This window comes from Hemicordylus capensis, chromosome 6 (assembly GCF_027244095.1).
Source record: "Hemicordylus capensis ecotype Gifberg chromosome 6, rHemCap1.1.pri, whole genome shotgun sequence".
In the NCBI taxonomy this organism is placed as follows: Eukaryota; Metazoa; Chordata; class Lepidosauria; order Squamata; family Cordylidae; genus Hemicordylus; species Hemicordylus capensis.
Window position 1 is genome coordinate 164,437,763 of NC_069662.1, and position 17,745 is coordinate 164,455,507.

The 17,745-nt window shown below is 46.0% G+C and overlaps 1 protein-coding gene and 1 long non-coding RNA gene across 2 annotated transcripts in view; one reads left to right on the forward strand and one right to left on the reverse strand.

Annotated features, from left to right (window-relative positions):
• Positions 1-4,900: 4,900 nt before the first annotated feature.
• On the reverse strand, positions 4,901-8,394 carry LOC128330606 (uncharacterized). Its single transcript, XR_008310176.1, has 3 exons — positions 8,238-8,394; positions 7,035-7,120; positions 4,901-5,184 (listed from the first exon to the last, which is right to left on the reverse strand). It is a non-coding gene; the product is annotated as an uncharacterized LOC128330606 (long non-coding RNA).
• Positions 8,395-8,852: 458 nt separating this feature from the next.
• The window catches only part of NKTR (natural killer cell triggering receptor), a 63,445-nt gene continuing 54,552 nt past the window's right edge, over positions 8,853-17,745 (forward strand). The window contains exons 1-2 of the mRNA XM_053260894.1: positions 8,853-8,999; positions 11,088-11,175. Coding sequence (XP_053116869.1) covers positions 11,118-11,175 — 58 coding nt within the window. The 5' untranslated portion in view covers positions 8,853-8,999; positions 11,088-11,117. The remainder of the gene's footprint in view (positions 9,000-11,087; positions 11,176-17,745) is intronic.

Here is a 17,745-nt window from a genome sequence, read left to right on the forward strand (position 1 = left end):
ATATGCTATTGAATAAATGAGAGAGAAATGCTGTCCCAATAGGGACCAACATTTCATCCCTGAAATGAGGGACATCCTGCGTAATGAGGGACAGTTGGCAACCCTACTGGCTACCTAGAAAGAGACTTCTATGAAGACTGGTTGGTCTTGTAGTTAACACCCACACCCAGAACCTCCCAGGACAACATTGACTATTCTACTTGATACAGGACAGCAAAGGAGAATGTTTTGATTTTTATGGACACAGCCCAAATCATCCCGTTTAACCAAAACTATAAAGCACAATGCCTCCAGCTACAAGCTCCTGATTCTATTACTTGCAGCTACCATTGGGGTGTGTGTGTGTGTGTGTGTGTTTTGTACAACAGAGGGGCAAGGGGTTAGCATTTAAGCAGATTCAAGAACTGTATTCTGAGAATTTAGAAAGAAATGACCAAATAGTTGAACAGTTTGGGGGGGTGGAGAGAAGTGCATGCCCAAACATGCCCCATGTTTCCAAAACACCCAAGCATATGGATCCTGTAATAATTTCCACAACCCAATAAAGAACTCCTGGAGGGCTTTAAAAGAATGGACGTGTGTAGGTTTCCCACCCCCCTACTCTCAAAACAGCAAGCAGCACCCTGAAATTTGATGCAATCAACTTTATTTTACATCTGGAAAACGTAAAGACAAGACATTAAAATTTTATTCAGCTAGATCTCCTCTGATTTTTAGAAACCCAGCAAGAAGTGGTAGGTGACAGAGCCACACCACTAGGATTTTTTAGATATTCTAAGGCATCTCTGGTGCTACGATTTCCTGCTACAGAAGTTGGAGTATTTTGTTCAGCCATGGCCTTCATAAAAACATCCCATCCTCTAGGGAAGTGGCTAGGTGGCAGATTGTGAACTTGAGTATCACTTTGACTAGATCCAGTATGTTGGAGCCACCAAGAGTCTCACCCTTGAACACAAAGGGGCCCTTCTCATCCCATGAAGAAACCATTGGGACTATTCACACGGTCTGCAAAAATTGGGCTAAGGGAGCCCAGCCCGATTTTTGCAGCCCGTGAGAACCACCGGGCTCGGCTGTGAGCCCGGTGGTTCCTAAGCGGGTCACCTGCTTCTGTAGCCCGGTGCTTAAACTGAGTTTGCGGAGTGAGCACGCAGCAAACTTGGTTTTAGCAATCGTGAGTTGCCACGGTGCAGCTCCGCGCCACAGCTACTCACGAGTAGACAGGGCATGCTGGAGCTTCCAGGGGCCAATTGACCCCGGGGAACACACCATGGAGTGCTGGGTAAGCCCTAGAGTGTAACTGCTGTTGGTGCTGCTCTGAGCTGGCCTCTCACTGGTCACAGCCACCACTTAAATCTGTAACCACAGTTATAGCAGCGGATTCATGCAGACAACACAATGGCTCCTTCTAACAGAGGTTTAGAGCGCTATGGGGGCTATTGCCAGGTCTAAATTGCAGTTTGGGAATTAAACTGGACCCTGTGGCTTGGTTGCGAAGCCATGGTTGCATGCATGCAAACATCACATGAAACTGGAGTTACAGGTTTGCTGGCAACCTGCAACTCCAATTCTGTGCGATGTCTGAATGCGGCCACCAGAGATTTGAATCCGCCAACTATGTCTGCAGGGAAAGGGGACTTCAGTAGCTGTGTCAGGAAGGAGTCCTAATATGCGGACTAGTTCAGCTCCTGCAGAAAAGATGAAGACATTGTCAGGACTCAGAAACTGGATCTTTCTAGTCACAGGTTCATAAAGTAAGGCTGAACCTGCTAGGAAGTTCTTGGTGCTTGTAATATCATTAACCAATTGTAATGGTAGTTATAGAACATGGCCCTTTTGTAAGCAGAAGGACCACTTCTTTAGCCCCTCAACATATTCAAAGGGGGGTATCCCCTGTAATTGTGTTCTAGCTGGGTGGGTACGGTATCTCAAACAATCCCACTCCCCACTCCCCAGGAAGATCCAAGCCTTCTTGCTAACATTACTGGGGAGAGTAACATAAAATCCCCTGTCATCCATTCTCGACCAGTTAACTAAGGGCTGAAGTGGGCACCCAACTGTTGAACGTATGAGGCCAGCCTAACCACTTGTTGTCCTATTTTGCCACCACCTTTTGTAGCTAGAATTTTTTTCTGCCTTGTAGATCTTGTCCTCTTCCACTTTATCTTTCTGTGATTCTTCAGGATAGAAGCTGCCAAGAACTGCCTCGTCCATGTAATCTTTTAAAAGGTAGACAGGCCTTTCAGTTCTTCTGATGACTTGGTCCACTAAAAACAACTCAGTGGTATAGTTCTGTTCATAATCTTACTCAAAAACTCTTTTAATTTTTGAAATCCTAACATGATCTCCTTTTCTTAGTATGGGAGGCTTGGCTTTTTTGTGTGGATGCTGCTACCGTAAGCTGTTTTCCAAACAGTCAGATCTTTGGTGGGGTTAACATCCACAGGCCAGGTTTGAATGGTTCTGTGAAAGTGGTGGTTATAGCTCTTTGGGAGCTCAGGCAACCTCTTGATATACCTGAAGGTGTTGTGAGTGGTAAAATATCTCCACCTTCCTGTTTTTACAGTTCAATTAAAACGTCCTGCCACCCCTGCTTTGACAAAATTACTCATGACAAAGTAGTGAATGCCATGCTCCTTTAACAGGGTGCCTACTGGCTTATTTAAAAACTCCCTCCCTCTGTCAGTCTGGAGTTTGCCAAGCTTTCAGTCTGCTCTGCAAGTGGCTTGAAATGCCGTGGCCACTTCTCTGCATGGTCCGTCTTTTGCAGATACACCTCAAGCGTATTTAGATAGAATATCCACCATTGTCAACATATACTTGTAGTCTTTAAGCAGGGCTGGTGCTACAGCTCCCAGAATAATCAAACTGCTGGTTCACTGGGAAGGTTGTTTCTGGATCTGGAACCTGACCAGAGAGAAAAACAGCTGTGATAGCACAGATAGAACCTCAGGAGGTCATAGAGGCCTAGCATCCTCCATGGTCTCTGAAGAACTGCAAAATGATGTCCTCTAAGCACTCTGTCACAAGGTCTGTTCCTAGAGGGATCACTTGAACCTGTTTTGACCAATAAAGTTACATTAAAGGGCGGCTGTTCCATTACCACGCCTGCACTGGTAAAGCCTCCCTGGGCTCTGAAACTTGTTCCTATTGGTCCAGGATGGTGGGGCATGTCTGTAGAGGGGTGACACACTAGACATGTGCACGGTCCGGAGCAGTCCGGACCGGCACCGAAGGGGGGCCTTCCTTTTAGGGCGGGGAGCATACTGCAGCTTTGCGCGCGCGCGCATGCACGCGCCACAAAGGACGCCGATCACCGGAGGCCCGGTCTACCTGCCGGGAAAAGGCTGGGTAGACCGGGCCTCCGATCGCCGGAGGCCCGGTCTACCCGGCCTTTTCCCGGCGGGTAGACCGGGCCTCCGGCGATTGGCGTCCTTTGCGGTGCACGCATGCGCGCGCGCGCAAAGCTTCAGTATGCTGCAGGACTTCCTAGCGAGAGGAGTTCTGTTCAGGAGCTCCTCTAGTTATTTACACAGCATCGGGTGAGGACTCGGGCGGGCGGGCGGCTGGGAGGGAGGGAGGGAGGGCTGGCGGGCGACGGCGGGGGCAGTGGTATTGGTAGTTTTGGGGCTAAATCTGATCGCGGCGGGGGCAGCGGCGGTGGGGGCGGCTGGTTTCCAGTGCCCCGTTATTCTGTTAAATACGGGCGCTGGAGGGGGCAAAGAGGCGGGAGGGGTAAGCAAGCCCTCCCGCCCTTAAAGACATACCCCCCACCCGGACCCGGACCAGCCAGGGCCGAACCGGTCCAGCAGTTCGGCCATTCTTTAGAATGGCCGCCGGACCGGTTCAGGCACACCCCTATGACACACCCACCTTCAGGGCATGCGGTGGGGGTTGAGAGGTGGGGGCAGAACAGTCAGGGTTAAGCCTGACTGTTCTGCATAGACTGGTAGCGGCTTCTCCGGGGTTGCAGGCGGGAGTCTCTCCCAGCCCTATCTAGAGATGCAGGGTAGGGGGGGAACTTGGAACCTTCTGCATGCAAACATGCTGATGCTCTTCCCAGAGCGGCCCCACCCCTGAGGGGAATATCTTACAGTGCTCACACGTCATCTCCCATTCAAATTCAAACCATGGCAGACCTCTGTTAGCAAAGAGGGTCATGTTTGTTACCACAAGACCAGCTCTCAAATAAATGAGATGTGCTGCAGTTGAACACTGTTGTGCAAGTGCAAACACTGTAGTAGCATAATACTAGTCCAGAAGGTCAGCTCCAGACTTAGCGCAAGTAGTTAGCGCAACAGCTTTATACTCATGCGGCACTCTTGTGCATGGGCTTCATTAGTAAGGATGTCAGCTATTTCATTTTTCAGCTTGAACTGTTTACTTTTTCCTATTTCTAGGCAATATATGATGATCATTTTAGGGATTTAAAATTGTGTGATGCTACATGGGTGAAAAAATAAATTTCCCCTGTCCCTTATTCTTCTTGGGCTATCACTTGGCTTGCAAGCAAATTACAGAAAAGCAAAGGAGGGTGTTAAAATAGTTCTGATTACTCTGTTGTTCTGTGAAGGGCTACAATTGATCTCCAACATATTTGGTGATACGTATGGTTAATAGACAAGAATAGAATAGTATGACTTTCTCAATTCATTGCACATCTCAGAATATCACTGAGTAATTTCAGTGATGAAGATCATTGGAAAGCTCAGCTTCATGAAGATGAATTGGGAAACTTGTAGGATTTCTGGTGATTATACTTCATCAAAAGCAATAGTCTGTTTCCCTGCTGACTTTTTCCATCCATTGACTTTCCCTGCCCCCACTGCATAGTAATTACTGCTAGAAAAACTAAACCTCAGGCTAATATATATTGTAAATATACACACACACATTAACAACATTTTATTGATGGTTTTATATGTTTATTTTAATGAAAAGAAAATGTAAAAGAAAATAGTGATCAGGCATTAATCCTTCATGCAAAACACATGCGCATGTATGCATGTGTACACGGCAAAATGCATGCATGGAATAGTTCTTGGGCACAGTCCTTCTTTGAAACTAATTTTGTTGCTTAACTATGAAGATATCTTATAGGAAGGTGGGGGGGACGGACAAGGAGCTCTTTGATCATCTTGCCATCAAAGTAGGTAAAAGGTTTTTCAGAATGCTTTTGTTGGTGTCCTTTTAAAAAAAATTTAAAAACATTAGAACATGCAAATTTAACCAGTGCATGCAAAAAGTGGCACCCACAGTATTGCTGTTGCAATGTGTGCCACTGCCAACATCTTCCCCACCATCTCCTCCCTACTGAACCTGCCTTGAGCCCCCTGGAAAGCCATGGCTGTGCGGATCAGGAGATCTTCAGCAAAGTCATGAGGAATTTCAAGGGGAGAGGCAGAATTCTGGAAGTAATGAATGCCGTGGTATTTCTGCTAGCAACCCTCCCCAATTGTGGTCCCCAGGATTCTTCCTCTAGTCATGCCCCTTGCCCCCTGCTACATCACATGACATGGTTGAAGGTTCCATGACTGCCAGGCACAGCTTTGAGGTGTGGGCTCCCTTTGTAAGGAAGGGAGGCATGGGGGCAGTGCCTTTTGCTGATGGATGCTGTGCCAGTGATACTCTAAAAGGTTTCCTATAGTTTTTACTCATCTTGGTAAGGGGGCAATCTTTCCCTCATCAGTGCCATAGAAAGGCTGTTCATAAATGGGTGGTCATCCAAATGATTCTCTTGGCCACCCTAATCTTAACATTCAGGATCATGTGCTGGGTGCAGCCTTGCATGTTCTCCCCTTACCCTGGCTGCGAATAGCTTGCGGAAAAGGGTCCAGACCACTAAGTTCCTGACTGGGCAGCATAAGGATGGGAGAGAGAGGTGCATGAGAGGAGAGCTGGTCCTGTGGTAGCAAGCATGACTTGTCCCCATAGCTAAGCAGGGTCTGCCCTGGTTGCATCTGAATGGGAGACTTGATGTGTGAGCACTGCAAGATATTCCCCTCAGGGGATGAAGCCACTCTGGGAAGAGCAGAAGGTTTCAAGTTCCCTCCCTGGCTTCTCCAATATAGCTTGATAGAGAGCTTCCTGCCTGCAACCTTGGAGAAGCCGCTACCAGTCTGTGAAGACAAAACTGAGCTAGATAGACCAACGGCCTGACTCAGTATATGGCAGTTTCCTATGTTCCTAAGGGCGTAGGCCTAGTTCTAGCCATTTCTGTTGACGTAGGTCCACCTCTGACCATTTCCTGTGACATTAGCATGCAAGTGACTTCTGGTGACATAAGCCTGAGTGTTCTAGGTTTACTAGACTGCATACCTGTTCCTTCTGGAACAGGCCAGTATTTACCAGGCCAGTATCAGTTTTCTGGCCAGATAGCCACTTACCTACTTCATTAACGCACATGCACATGGGGCATTTAAAAAAACCAAACCAATTTCTATTATTCTCCTACTGCTGTTGCAGCAAAGCACTGATTTAGCACCAGGGGTTTGCTGGGTACAGCACACCTAAAGATGTGGTACCAGCAGCCCCCTTTAGGGATGCTAGGTCTTCACCTAGAGTTGGTGCCTGCTCTGCAACCCCATGCATGCTTACCTGGCAGTAAATCTCAGAATTCAGTAGGATTCGTTTTAGAGTGAACATGCACAGGGCTGGGCTGTAAAATCTCTGAGGCACCAAGAAAAGCACTGCTGTGCAACATTTTCCTTTTCCTGCTGCATATCCATTTTGGGCATGTTGAGCATTTAATTATAGGTATTTATATCCTGCCTTTCTGACCTAGAAATGGCCCCCAGCAGTACAGTACAGCTGCACTGGAGAGCAGAAAGCACATTTTCCTTTGGAAGCTCTTCAAGTGGCCTCCCGCATAGCAGCTGCATTTTAAGAAAATGTAATGATATACAGTACAAAGAACGAGGAAACTAGAACAGCTAGTCACACAGCCAAGTTTAGGAACCAATGCACTGCAGGCAGGGGGTCGATTTCTTGTAAACCTTTGGAATGGAAAAATTGATAGCTATTAAAAGGGCACAAACCTTCTATTGCCTGGCAGCAGCACAGGAATGTGTAGCAGGATTAATATAGGCAGAATTTTCCTGGCCTGGCTGGAATTTCATTCCTCCTGGCATGTTAGCAAAACAAAAGGATAAAAAGGCAGTTTATTCCCAGTTAGCATTCATGTGCTTGCAGCAGAAAGCTGTGGATGGGACAGCAGTTTGTGCTTAGACCTGCCTTTCACCAGTGGCACTCTGCAAGTGTGGTCCATACACACACTATCTGAGAGGGAACACCTACATCACTGTACTTCACACTGCAAGGCCCAGGAGCCAGTGCCAACTGCCATCAACTCTTGAGTGTGGCTCTCTAATTGTTTATTAGGCCCACTCCATGCAGCCCCCGCAAGCTTTGCCCAGAGCCAGTGGGCTCTTTTAAGGGGAACGACGCAGCCCTGTCGAGCCCAGCGCCATCTTGGAAGGGTGTGCACAGAATGCTAGGAAGCGCAGTCCTTTCCAGGATGTTCCCCATAGAATTCTTTGGGGGAGATGGTAGGAAGGCCCAGTGCTCCAGGTGAGGCTTCCAAGATGGTGCTACTGGGACTCCACAGGGCTCCTTGCTCTTAAAACTTCTCAGCCCATTTCTGCTGGGCAAAGCGTAGCACTGTGAAGATGTTGGTGCAGTGGGCTCTCACACTGAAAGGTGGGTTTTTTTTAATGACCTGCATTTGAAAAAAATATCTTTTTTGGCATAACTACCATTAGGCAAGGGGAGGCAGCTGCCTGGGGCCCCCCATGCCTCGAGGGGCCCCCCAGAGGCAAGTCACATGTGAAGTGAGTGTGTGTGTATCAGCGAGGGACCCATTTTAAAATTTTGTCTCTGGGCCCACTCCAGCCTTGTTACACCCCTGCACTGAAAGGTGGATTTTTTTTTAATGACCTGCATTTGAAAAAAATATCTCCCCCCCCCATCTAAATGCTCAAAGCCATTTCTCTCTTTTTTAAAAAAATAAGTTCCATCAGTAGGAGAGGCACTCTTCAAATGCTCAGAGGCACATTCCACTCCCTCAAAATATAATCTTGTTTCCTTCACCAATCAAAGGCGACCTTCACATGCTCAAAGCCTCTCCCCACTATTTGAAATGGTGGGAAAGGCACTCTTTACATGCTCAGAGGCCAGCCAGCAGCCTTAGGGAACCAGTTTGTGCAAGACAAAATTCCTAGCAAACTTAAATTAATATCTACCTTGCTGAGTTAAAACAAAATAATTAAAATGCATTTCATTGAATACCTCCCCGCTCCCCCCGGCAAAAAACAACAACAGTCCCTTCATTTTTTTCGTCTCCAAAACCCAGTCGCACACTGCCACGTCACGGGTGAAATATGGGCAGGAGGACGCGAGATGCACAGGTTCTCGCGATATTACAACGTGTGGGCGGGGATGGCTTGGGGAGGGAGACAGGACCGCGGAGGCGCGAGCTCTTTTATTAAACTGCAGACACCCTTCCCTTTCCCTCGCCCCGCCCCTCTCCGATCCCAAGACAAGCTGGTCGGAGAACGGGGCCCTCAGGGGAGGGCGTGGCTTGGCCACGTCGACGCCGCTGCTGCTGATGCGGAAGAAGTGGAGGGAGGGAGGAGGGAATGAAACGTAGCCCAGAGAAAGAGCTTTCCTCGCGCGCGCGACGGCGGCCGCCGGAGAGAACGGGGGCGGGGCTTGATCCCTGCGCCCGGCCAATGGGAAGGCGAGGAGCTAGGGACGGCGCGTGCGCGAGCAAGAGAGTGGCAGGTCTGAACGAGGTGGGGGGGAGATAGGGGGAGCAGGGGGCGCGCGCGCGCGACAGAGAGGTAGGTGGGTGGGCGGGGCTGCTCGGGCGCGCCGTCGGCTGCCTTCCCTCAGGGCAGACCGTTAGCGGCAGCGCTGACTCCCCGGGGAGCGGCCAAGGGTGGGAGGCAGGCGAGGCGTGGGACGGCGAAGAGGAAGCCAAGCTCTGGGGTGGCTGACGGCAGGTAACTACTAACTAAGGAGCCCGCCCTGACCTCACGGTGAGGGGCGGGCACATCCTGTGGTGAAAGCCTCCTCTCTTCAACCCCCCCCCCGGCAATAGGCCCCAGGCCGGCGGGTCCCCCCTCCTCCTCCTCACCCCCCCCCCGCGGGGTGAGACCGTCCGTCGTCGCCCCTCGTCACAGGCAGGGAGGGTGAAGGACGATAGTAAACAAACGAAGCCTGGCTCCTCCCTGTGTTCGGCCCCTGGCGCCTGTCCCTTGTGCAGTGTCGGGCACGATAGCCCCCTTTATTTCTCCCCCCCGTTCACACATTACGTTCAACGCGTGTACAGCGTACGCACACCGGGATCTGAACGCGCCTAGAGTTGTGCCGACTGAGCAAAGAGACCCCTTTTTAAGGTGGCGATTCTCTTGTATTTAGCAGGGGGAGAGCAACTGGCCCTCTCCAGCCCCTGCACAGCATCCCTCCAGTAACTGTTGCCTGTCGTTATGTTCATTTTTTAGATAGTGAGCCCTTTGGGGACAGGGAGTCATCTTACTTATGTATTTATTTTTCTGTGTAAACTGCTTTGAGAACTTGGGTTGAAGAGTGGTGTATAAATATTTGCATTTGTTACGTTCAGTGCATGTACAGCAGCATGCTTCCTTTCTGTATGCTGCCTTGGAGGGGGGTGGGCTGGGCATCCCCAGGTTCACTTCTAAAACGAACACATGTAGAGTATATGCCGGTCAGTGACAGAAGAAACTTATCTATTTCTGTAGAGTAGCTTGAAGAAAAGCCTGTATAGATGTCTGTACGCATATACCACCTCATGTCTGAACAGGGCTGCTTTCTCCTGTTGGGCTGGATCTCCATCACGTTGGGCTGAGTTTTCAGGCATCGGAAAATCCTATTGTACCTGTAGATGCTGCACTGAGCAATGCAATTTCTGTAAAACAAAGCACATTTATATTGCTCCCCCCACCCACATTAATTGCAGGAGTTTGGGGTTTGAACCTAAGGTTTTGTACACACAGACTCCTATCCCTGGACCAGTAAACTTCTCTTTAACTTACTATAACGCTCTTCTGAGGATAGTTATTTGAGTTACTTTTTATCCTTTACAGATGAGGAATTAAGGCTGAGAGAGTGTGGTTTGTTAACATGTATAAAATAAGTAAGCTGTCTTATACACTTGGGGTGTGCTTGGTAGGCTCCAGTGCTATCCCCCACCAAATATCAATTTATTGTAAACCACCTTGAGGCTATGTTAATGAAAGGCTGTTTATAAATCTAACAGAATAAATAAATAAATAAATGCCTGTAATGCCTTGCTTGCAGTAAAATACACATTAAGGATATAATCCTGGCTTTAGGATCAGGCTGTAAATAATAGTAGTAGTATATGGAAGAGTTTTTCACACAGGGGTTCTCTATCCTTTTTCTAATGTGAACTCGATCAGGAAAGGTGCAAATTCATGAGATCCTTCCCAGATTGGGGCACAAGTGTTCACTCTGCCCTAACAAATGTGAGAGACTAGAAGAGTTGAATTTTCTCCTCTCTGCCTTCCAAAATATGCTTGGGTGCATGGTACTCCCTGACTCTGTTGTAGGCTGAGTAGAGTCTATAGTTTTTCAGCGTGCAATCCTATCGTGCTAGCTGTTTTCATGTCTTACAGAGAGGTGAGAGCAGGGTTTTCTATCCTTCACAGGCAAATGGAAACTGATCAGGGACAATCCTCCACCCCCAAATGTTCATAGAATATCAAATTCAGAATGATTACTATTGTAGCTTCTTGCAGTGAAACCTATTATCTGCTCTTACCCTCTCTGCACCTCCTCCTGGTGAGAGATCCTCAGTATAAATAGAAAACATCCAGCTTGGATCAGGTGAAATCTACGCTATCTGTTATCATTGGCTGCTTTGTGATGTGGGTGGTTGATTGCTTCCAACACCGGCACTCCACCCTCTATGGTGGGAGGGGACCCCAGTTTGGACTGGCATTGAAGCCACCAAATAAATAGCATCCAGCTTCTCCAGAGAGCAACTTGTATTGAGCTGCTTGAAATTCTGAGTTATTTCAGTTCTGAGGTGCGTTTGTTCTTCTCAGGGTGAAGAGGTGCCAGGGCCACCTGCTGCCATGGGGGCACAGGATCGGCCTCAGTGCTTCTTCGACATAGAAATCAACCGAGAGCCAGGTAAGAGCTGTGTTGTGAGATGGCTGTTTGTTTTTTGGAAAGATTTTTCACTTACTGCTAGTGTTAAGGCAAGCCCTGGAGCAGAAGTATGTGCAGTTACTATGCTCCTTAGAATAAAGGTTTTACATATATGGCTGTCATAATTCATACTGCTGAGGAATTATCTTTTTTCTCTAGTGCAGTGCTGAAGTTGACTGTTAACTTTGTTAATGTCTAGCCATTTATAATGACTTACACTTTCAAAATTGCTGCCACATGTTAGTTGGTGTCCTATGATGTTTTTGTTCTATATTATAGAATATAGATGTGGTGTAATAAAAGGTTGTATATAATCCGAGTGATTTGAGGTGGCTTTGTGAAAATGAGTAGAAAAAGTAAAAGCATATTACCGGATAAAGAAGGATTTGGATTAGAGAAGCCTGGCTGGGAAGGATTTTAGCATTCATATATTAGAAATTCTTATTTCAGTCACATTGTAATAGGAGTGGGGTGATTAGGAGATCTGCTGAAAATCCCACCCCCACCCCCCGCCTCCCCATACACACCTATCTGAATGTGATTGGAAGAACAAATTAGCATACATGCAATTGTGCATAATGCATGCTGACATAAAGTGCAGCTGCACTGGTTTTTAAAAATCATTTTTTAAAATCTTGCTCTTCCTCGAAGGAGCCCAGGGCGGTGTACTACATAAGTTTCTCCTCACAACAACCCTGTGAAGTAGGTTAGGCTGAGAGAGAAGTGACTGGTCCAGAGTCACCCAGCAAGTATCATGGCTGAATGGGGCTTTGAACTTGGGTCTTCCTTGTCCTAGACCCGCACTCTAACCACTACACCACACCCCCTCTCTCCACACTGGTGGAGAGAGGGGGACAGAATTAGGGAATTGACAGGTGACTTTTAGGCACAAGTTCCCTACATAGGAACATAGGAAGATGCCTTCTGCTGAGTCAGACCATTGGTCCATCTAGCTCAGTATTGTCTACACAGACTGGCAGCAGCTTCTCCAAGGATGCAGGTTGGAGTCTTTCCCAGCCCTTTCTTGGAGATGCTGCCAGGGTGGGAACCTGGAACCTTCTGCATGCAGGTGCTCTTCTCCTCCCCTAAGGGGAATACCTTCCTCTCACATGTAGCAGTCCTTAAATATTAGTTTCATTGAGATACTGTGCTATCTTATATTGGTGGATTGCAGCCTGATTTACTGGCTGCTTCTCTCTGTGTGTGTAGGTAGATACAGAGTACAGAATTAAGTGAGCACCATAATGGATGTTTATGCTAAAAGTGGGTCTGGACCTGGAAAAGATGAAGACTGTTGCTTTCACACATGCTATTTTCATCTTTTCCACAACTATGAGTGCCAGAAAATTACTGTTCTATCATGATTGTTGCAATAAGGATGAAAACCTTAGATAATGCACTATAAAGTCAAATTCTGCATTTTGCAGTATAACATCTTAACTGCATGCACATAGTTGTTATGCTAGGAGGGCTTACTGAGCCTTTTCTGTCCCTACATGCTTAGCCATGAGAATTGTTGTGATTTGCCAATTATATGAGAACATAATTCTAGTCCTGAGTGTCACTGGACTAGAATGTGTATGATATAGCTAACATCTGATCATAGAGCCTTGTTGATATTTCAAAATTGCTTTTTAAAACTAGCTCGGTGTAATTGCTAAGCACGGTTGTTCTCTTCTTCCACTCTAGCCTCACAACTACTGATGAATTAATATCTTTCTGTACCTTTACTTCTTTGTAGCTTGTTTGCCCTTTAAAATTCTTGTAACTACAGAATGAAAATTTGATTCAGGCAGTTCTTTTCCAAACTGGTCATATTGTGGTTCATAAGATAGTTCTTTGTCATTCCACCTTCTTCTGCCCAGTAGTCCTAGAAATCTATCTCCACAAGAAGGCCACATCCACAGTTTAATTTTAAGATACTATACTCACCTTTCAAACAGGCAGGATCAACAATGGGGCTTAACAATAATATTTAAAAAACTAATTATAAATATAATAAAATGGCTACATAATAAAATCAACAATGCAGCCCAACAGGATGTATGGATATAATTGTATTGATTGTCTTTTCCCCCTCACAAGTGGTTTTGGGGATGAAATCTAAGCAGTATGGGCATAACCTTTCATCAGTAGAGGCCCAAGAGTCTTTTCATTTTTGTTTGATTTTGCTTTTAATTCTGAAGAGCCAGCAATGAATTGAATTGTGGTCTTTTGAGTATAAAAATAAAATGGATTTGAAGCTGCAGGAAAACAGTATGATTTGATTTGATTTACTGTATTTTGCTTTCAGTTCCTTCCTTAGTAGTCTTGCTTTAGTAGTCATGGGAGAATTCCTTGGTGCATATAAACTTCAATATTGTACTTCAGTACATGTATGTTTGGAAACCTACCCTTATGTCTATCTAAAATGAAGGCCATTAAAAAGCCTCCTTCATAAATGGATTTGTAATGTTTTGCAATTTCACTGTGTATTGAAGACTTTCCTTAACTGTAAGTTGCCACAAGAACTGGAATTGGCTGATCTAGGATAAAATAATTAATAAGCGTAAGTGTAAGCATAGGAAGCTGCCATATACTGAGTCAGACCATTGGTTTATCTAGCTCAGTATTGTCTTCACAGACTGGCAGTGGCTTCTCCAAGGTTGCAGGCAGGAATCTCTTTCAGCCCTATCTTGGAGTTGCTGCCAGGAAGGGAACTTGGAACCTAAATGCTCTTCCCAGAGCGGCACCATCCTTTGAGGGGAATACCTTACAGTGCTCACACATGTAGTCTCCCATTCATATGCAGCCAGGGCTGACCCTGCTTAGCTAAGGGGACAAGTCATGCTTGCTACCACAAGACCCACTCAGAAAGCAACAGCTGGAGAGAGGGCATGCCCTTGCCTGTGGGCTCTCTACAGGCATCTGGTAGCCATGTGAAACAGGATGCTGGACTAGATAGGCCTTGGGCTTGATCCAGCAGGACTGTTCCTATGTTCTTGTTTATGGATCCATGCCTTTCAACATAGCTTGTAGATTCCAACCCCAAATATTCAATTGTGAGTAAATAACTCTAAATTTACACAGATGTTAGTAAAAGAATGGTACTAGCCCTGTTCACTTGTCAAAATTGTGGACACTGTTCCCAGATAAAGTAGCTAACATGTTGTGGTGCAATGAGAAAAGTTACACGCACTTAAGCTTGCAGAGCTATGTAATGTTGCAGTGCTCTGTGATGAAGGTTACACAACTTCTTGTGCAACTCCTCAACGTCTTTGGGGATCTTCAAGGGGATTGAAAATAATGAAAATAAAAATGCTAATATTATAATGCCCTTATACAAATCTATAGTGTGGCCACATCTGGAGTACTGCATGCAGTTCTGGTCACTGTTTCTTAAGAAGGACATTGTAGAACTGGAAAAGGTGTAGAAGAGGGCAGCCAAGATGATCAGGGGCCTGGAGCACCTTCCTTATGAGGCAAGGCTACAGCATCTGAAGCTTTTCCGTTTGGAAACGTGGTGACTACAGGGGGTCATGATAGAGGTGTATAAAATTATGCATGGAATAGAGAGAATGGACAGAGATAATTTTTCTCCCTCTCTCACAACACTCGAACCAGGGGTCATCCCATGAAACAGAAGGTCAGGAAATTTAGGATTAACAAAAGGAAGTACTTTTTCACACCGCACATAATTTATGGAATTCTCTGCCACGGGACATGGTGATGGCCACTAGCATAGACAGCTTTAAATGGGGCTTAGACAAATTCATGGAGAACAGGTCTATTGATAGCTACTAGTCTGGTGGCTAAAGGCCACCTCCAGCCTCAGAGGCAAGATGCCTCTAAATACCAGTTGCAAGAGCAATAGCAAGAGAGAGGGCATGTCCTTGGCTCCTGCCTGTGGTCTTTTTAAGGGCATCTGGTGGGCTACTGTGTGAAACAGGATGCTGGACTGGATGGGCCTTAGGCCTGACCCAGCAAGTTTATTCTTATGTTTAACTAGTGCAAGATCTAGTCTAGAACATATGTTTCTTTCTTTACATAGCATCACTGAACTGCATTCATATGCTAGTAGGGATGTTCACGGAAATCTTCGGCGCCGGCGGGGGTAGCGCTTTAAGGGCGGGGGAGGGTGTACTCACCCCTCCCGCCGCATTTCCCCCGCCAGCGCCTTGTGTTTTTTTTAAGCCCCTTGGGGCGGCAGCGTTCCTCCCTGCCGCCCCGTTTGCCCCGTCGGCCGGAAGTCGCGAGTGCACGTGCATCCATCGTGCGCGTGCGCACACACGGCAGAAGGGCGCGCGCACGCAACAGGCGCACGTGCACTCGCCACTTCCGGCCACTTCCAGCCAACGGGGCGGCAGGGAGGAACGCTGCCGCCCCAAGGGGCTTAAAAAAAACAAGGCGCTGGCAGGGGAAATGCGGCGGGAGGGGTGAGTACACCCTCCCCCGCCCTTAAAGCGCTACCCCCGCCGGCGCCGAAACACCAAAACCGCCCGCAGTGCTGAAACTTTTTGGAGGCCTTCATAATGGCCTCCGAAACATTTCGGGCACATGCCTATATGCTAGCACAACACTGATCTGAATGTAGGCTAGCATCAAGAGATGTATGCTAGCAGTTCTTACTGTGTTTTTAAACAACGCAACTCATCCTCCACAGGTGTCTGGTATTCTTGGTCGGGGAAAGATTACTCCCCAAGTACAGCTTTTTCCTCAAACAAATGCTATATGCATAGAGAGCAGGCAGGGGGACATGGATTTAGAGTGGATTGGAGTGGATCAGTCTTTGCCATTGTGCTTCCTTGATCTGTTATACCTGCATATGGCCTCCACAGTTTTAATAATAAGTGAATAGGACTACTGTGTTCTGTGTTTCAAGAGCACTGTAGGCTATTTAAAAGCAACCACAAGGATGCTTTTAAAATCATTTAAAATAAACTGCATGTTTGGGAGAACAGAAGAGTTTTGCTGTCAGTTTACATGAATGTAGAGCATGGGTTTACATCCTTTTGTGGAGATGATATTTGGATATACTGATTGACTGCCAGTGTAAGGAGAGAATTTATCTTTCCTAGTCCCCAGATCTACTTTTCTTGATTCACACTCTTCTTCTAACTTCTTTGCTTCCCACTCTGCAACTTCATTTTCTTTTTTAGGCAGAGAAAGATATTGAGGTTGCATACTGCTCCAGATAGTCTTCCTTCTCCTTCACAGATCTCTCTAGGAATGGTGGTACTCATCTGGCTTCGAGGCCATAGCTTTGAGACCCCTGCTCTTAATCCCAGCAGGAAGCCAGTCCTGAGCTGTTCTTTTTGGGTGACTGCAGTCAGCAGTGGTATGTGTATACTCTCTGAGAGGGTGAGTGGGAGTGAAAGCTTGTGTGTTGCTAATCATAGAGGCCTACACTTGCTTGATGCCTCAGTTTTAGATGAAATTACTAAGTGGCCTGAATCTTACCTTGTATGCTGTAAAATGTTTTTATCTAGTATACAGCAGCAGAAATGCAATATTCTTGCTGATGTTTAGAAAATTGGTGAACACTCACCTGTTTCATTAGGTATTGGGTAGCATGCAACATGGCATCTCTTCATTGTCTTTTAATTACTGCTTTTTAATATTTGGTTATTGATTTTAACTTTTTGGATTCATTTTACCACCGTAATGGCAGTAGTTTAGAGATGTTGCTTGAAGCACTTTTAGTGGGAACCTGACTTAGTTAATAAAACAGAAGTGAATCCTATAGCTTTTCATTTGTTTCCCGCCTACAGTTTGGCGATGCTTAAAAAAAAAAATAACAAATTCTCGTACGTCTTAATATGTGCTGAATTGGGTTCAAATAGAGTGGAAGAAGAAACATCTTGCTTGAAGAGCAATAGGCATTTTGGAATGCGAAGAGCTTTAATGATGTGCATTTTACTGAAAAACCTTTAGTCAGTAGGGGAAGGGACAGATATCAAATGGAATTGCCTGTCTGCACTCCCTCTGCAGTTCTCTACCATTGAAAATAAATGGGTTTTGATTGTCTTTAAAATGCCCTTTAATTACCAGAGTCTCAAACTATCCCTTTCAGGAGTAGTCTTAAGAGATGGTATGAATACCTTGAGTTGTGTATCATTCATCATTCCAAGAAAATCTTAGTTTTGAAAAGTTGCATCTAAACTATGTGTTCCATTATGGATTTATCAAACTGGTTGAAGGAAGTAGCAAAGTGCAGAAGTTTTTTGGTTTCAGAATTACTTAAGCAAGAAGACTTTTCAGTGGTATTCGGGGATTTCTTGGAAAAACAGTAAGTTCTTCAGGGTCATTTTATAGATTACTGGGCTGAGTCTGTTCTAAAAGTATAGAACAAATCCTAGATTAGAGCATTGGCATTTTAAAATAAAGAATACTATTTGAAATGTTATAAAGAAGGGCTCCTCTGAACTGTATCATGCAGTATCACAGGATATGTACTACTTATTCTGTTCCAACTACCCACACATTTAATTTAATTTTCAAAAGATTGCTTTTGCTGCTTCCTTCCCACTTTTGTGTGCCTCCTTGTCCTTTAAACATAGTTTAAAAGTGATT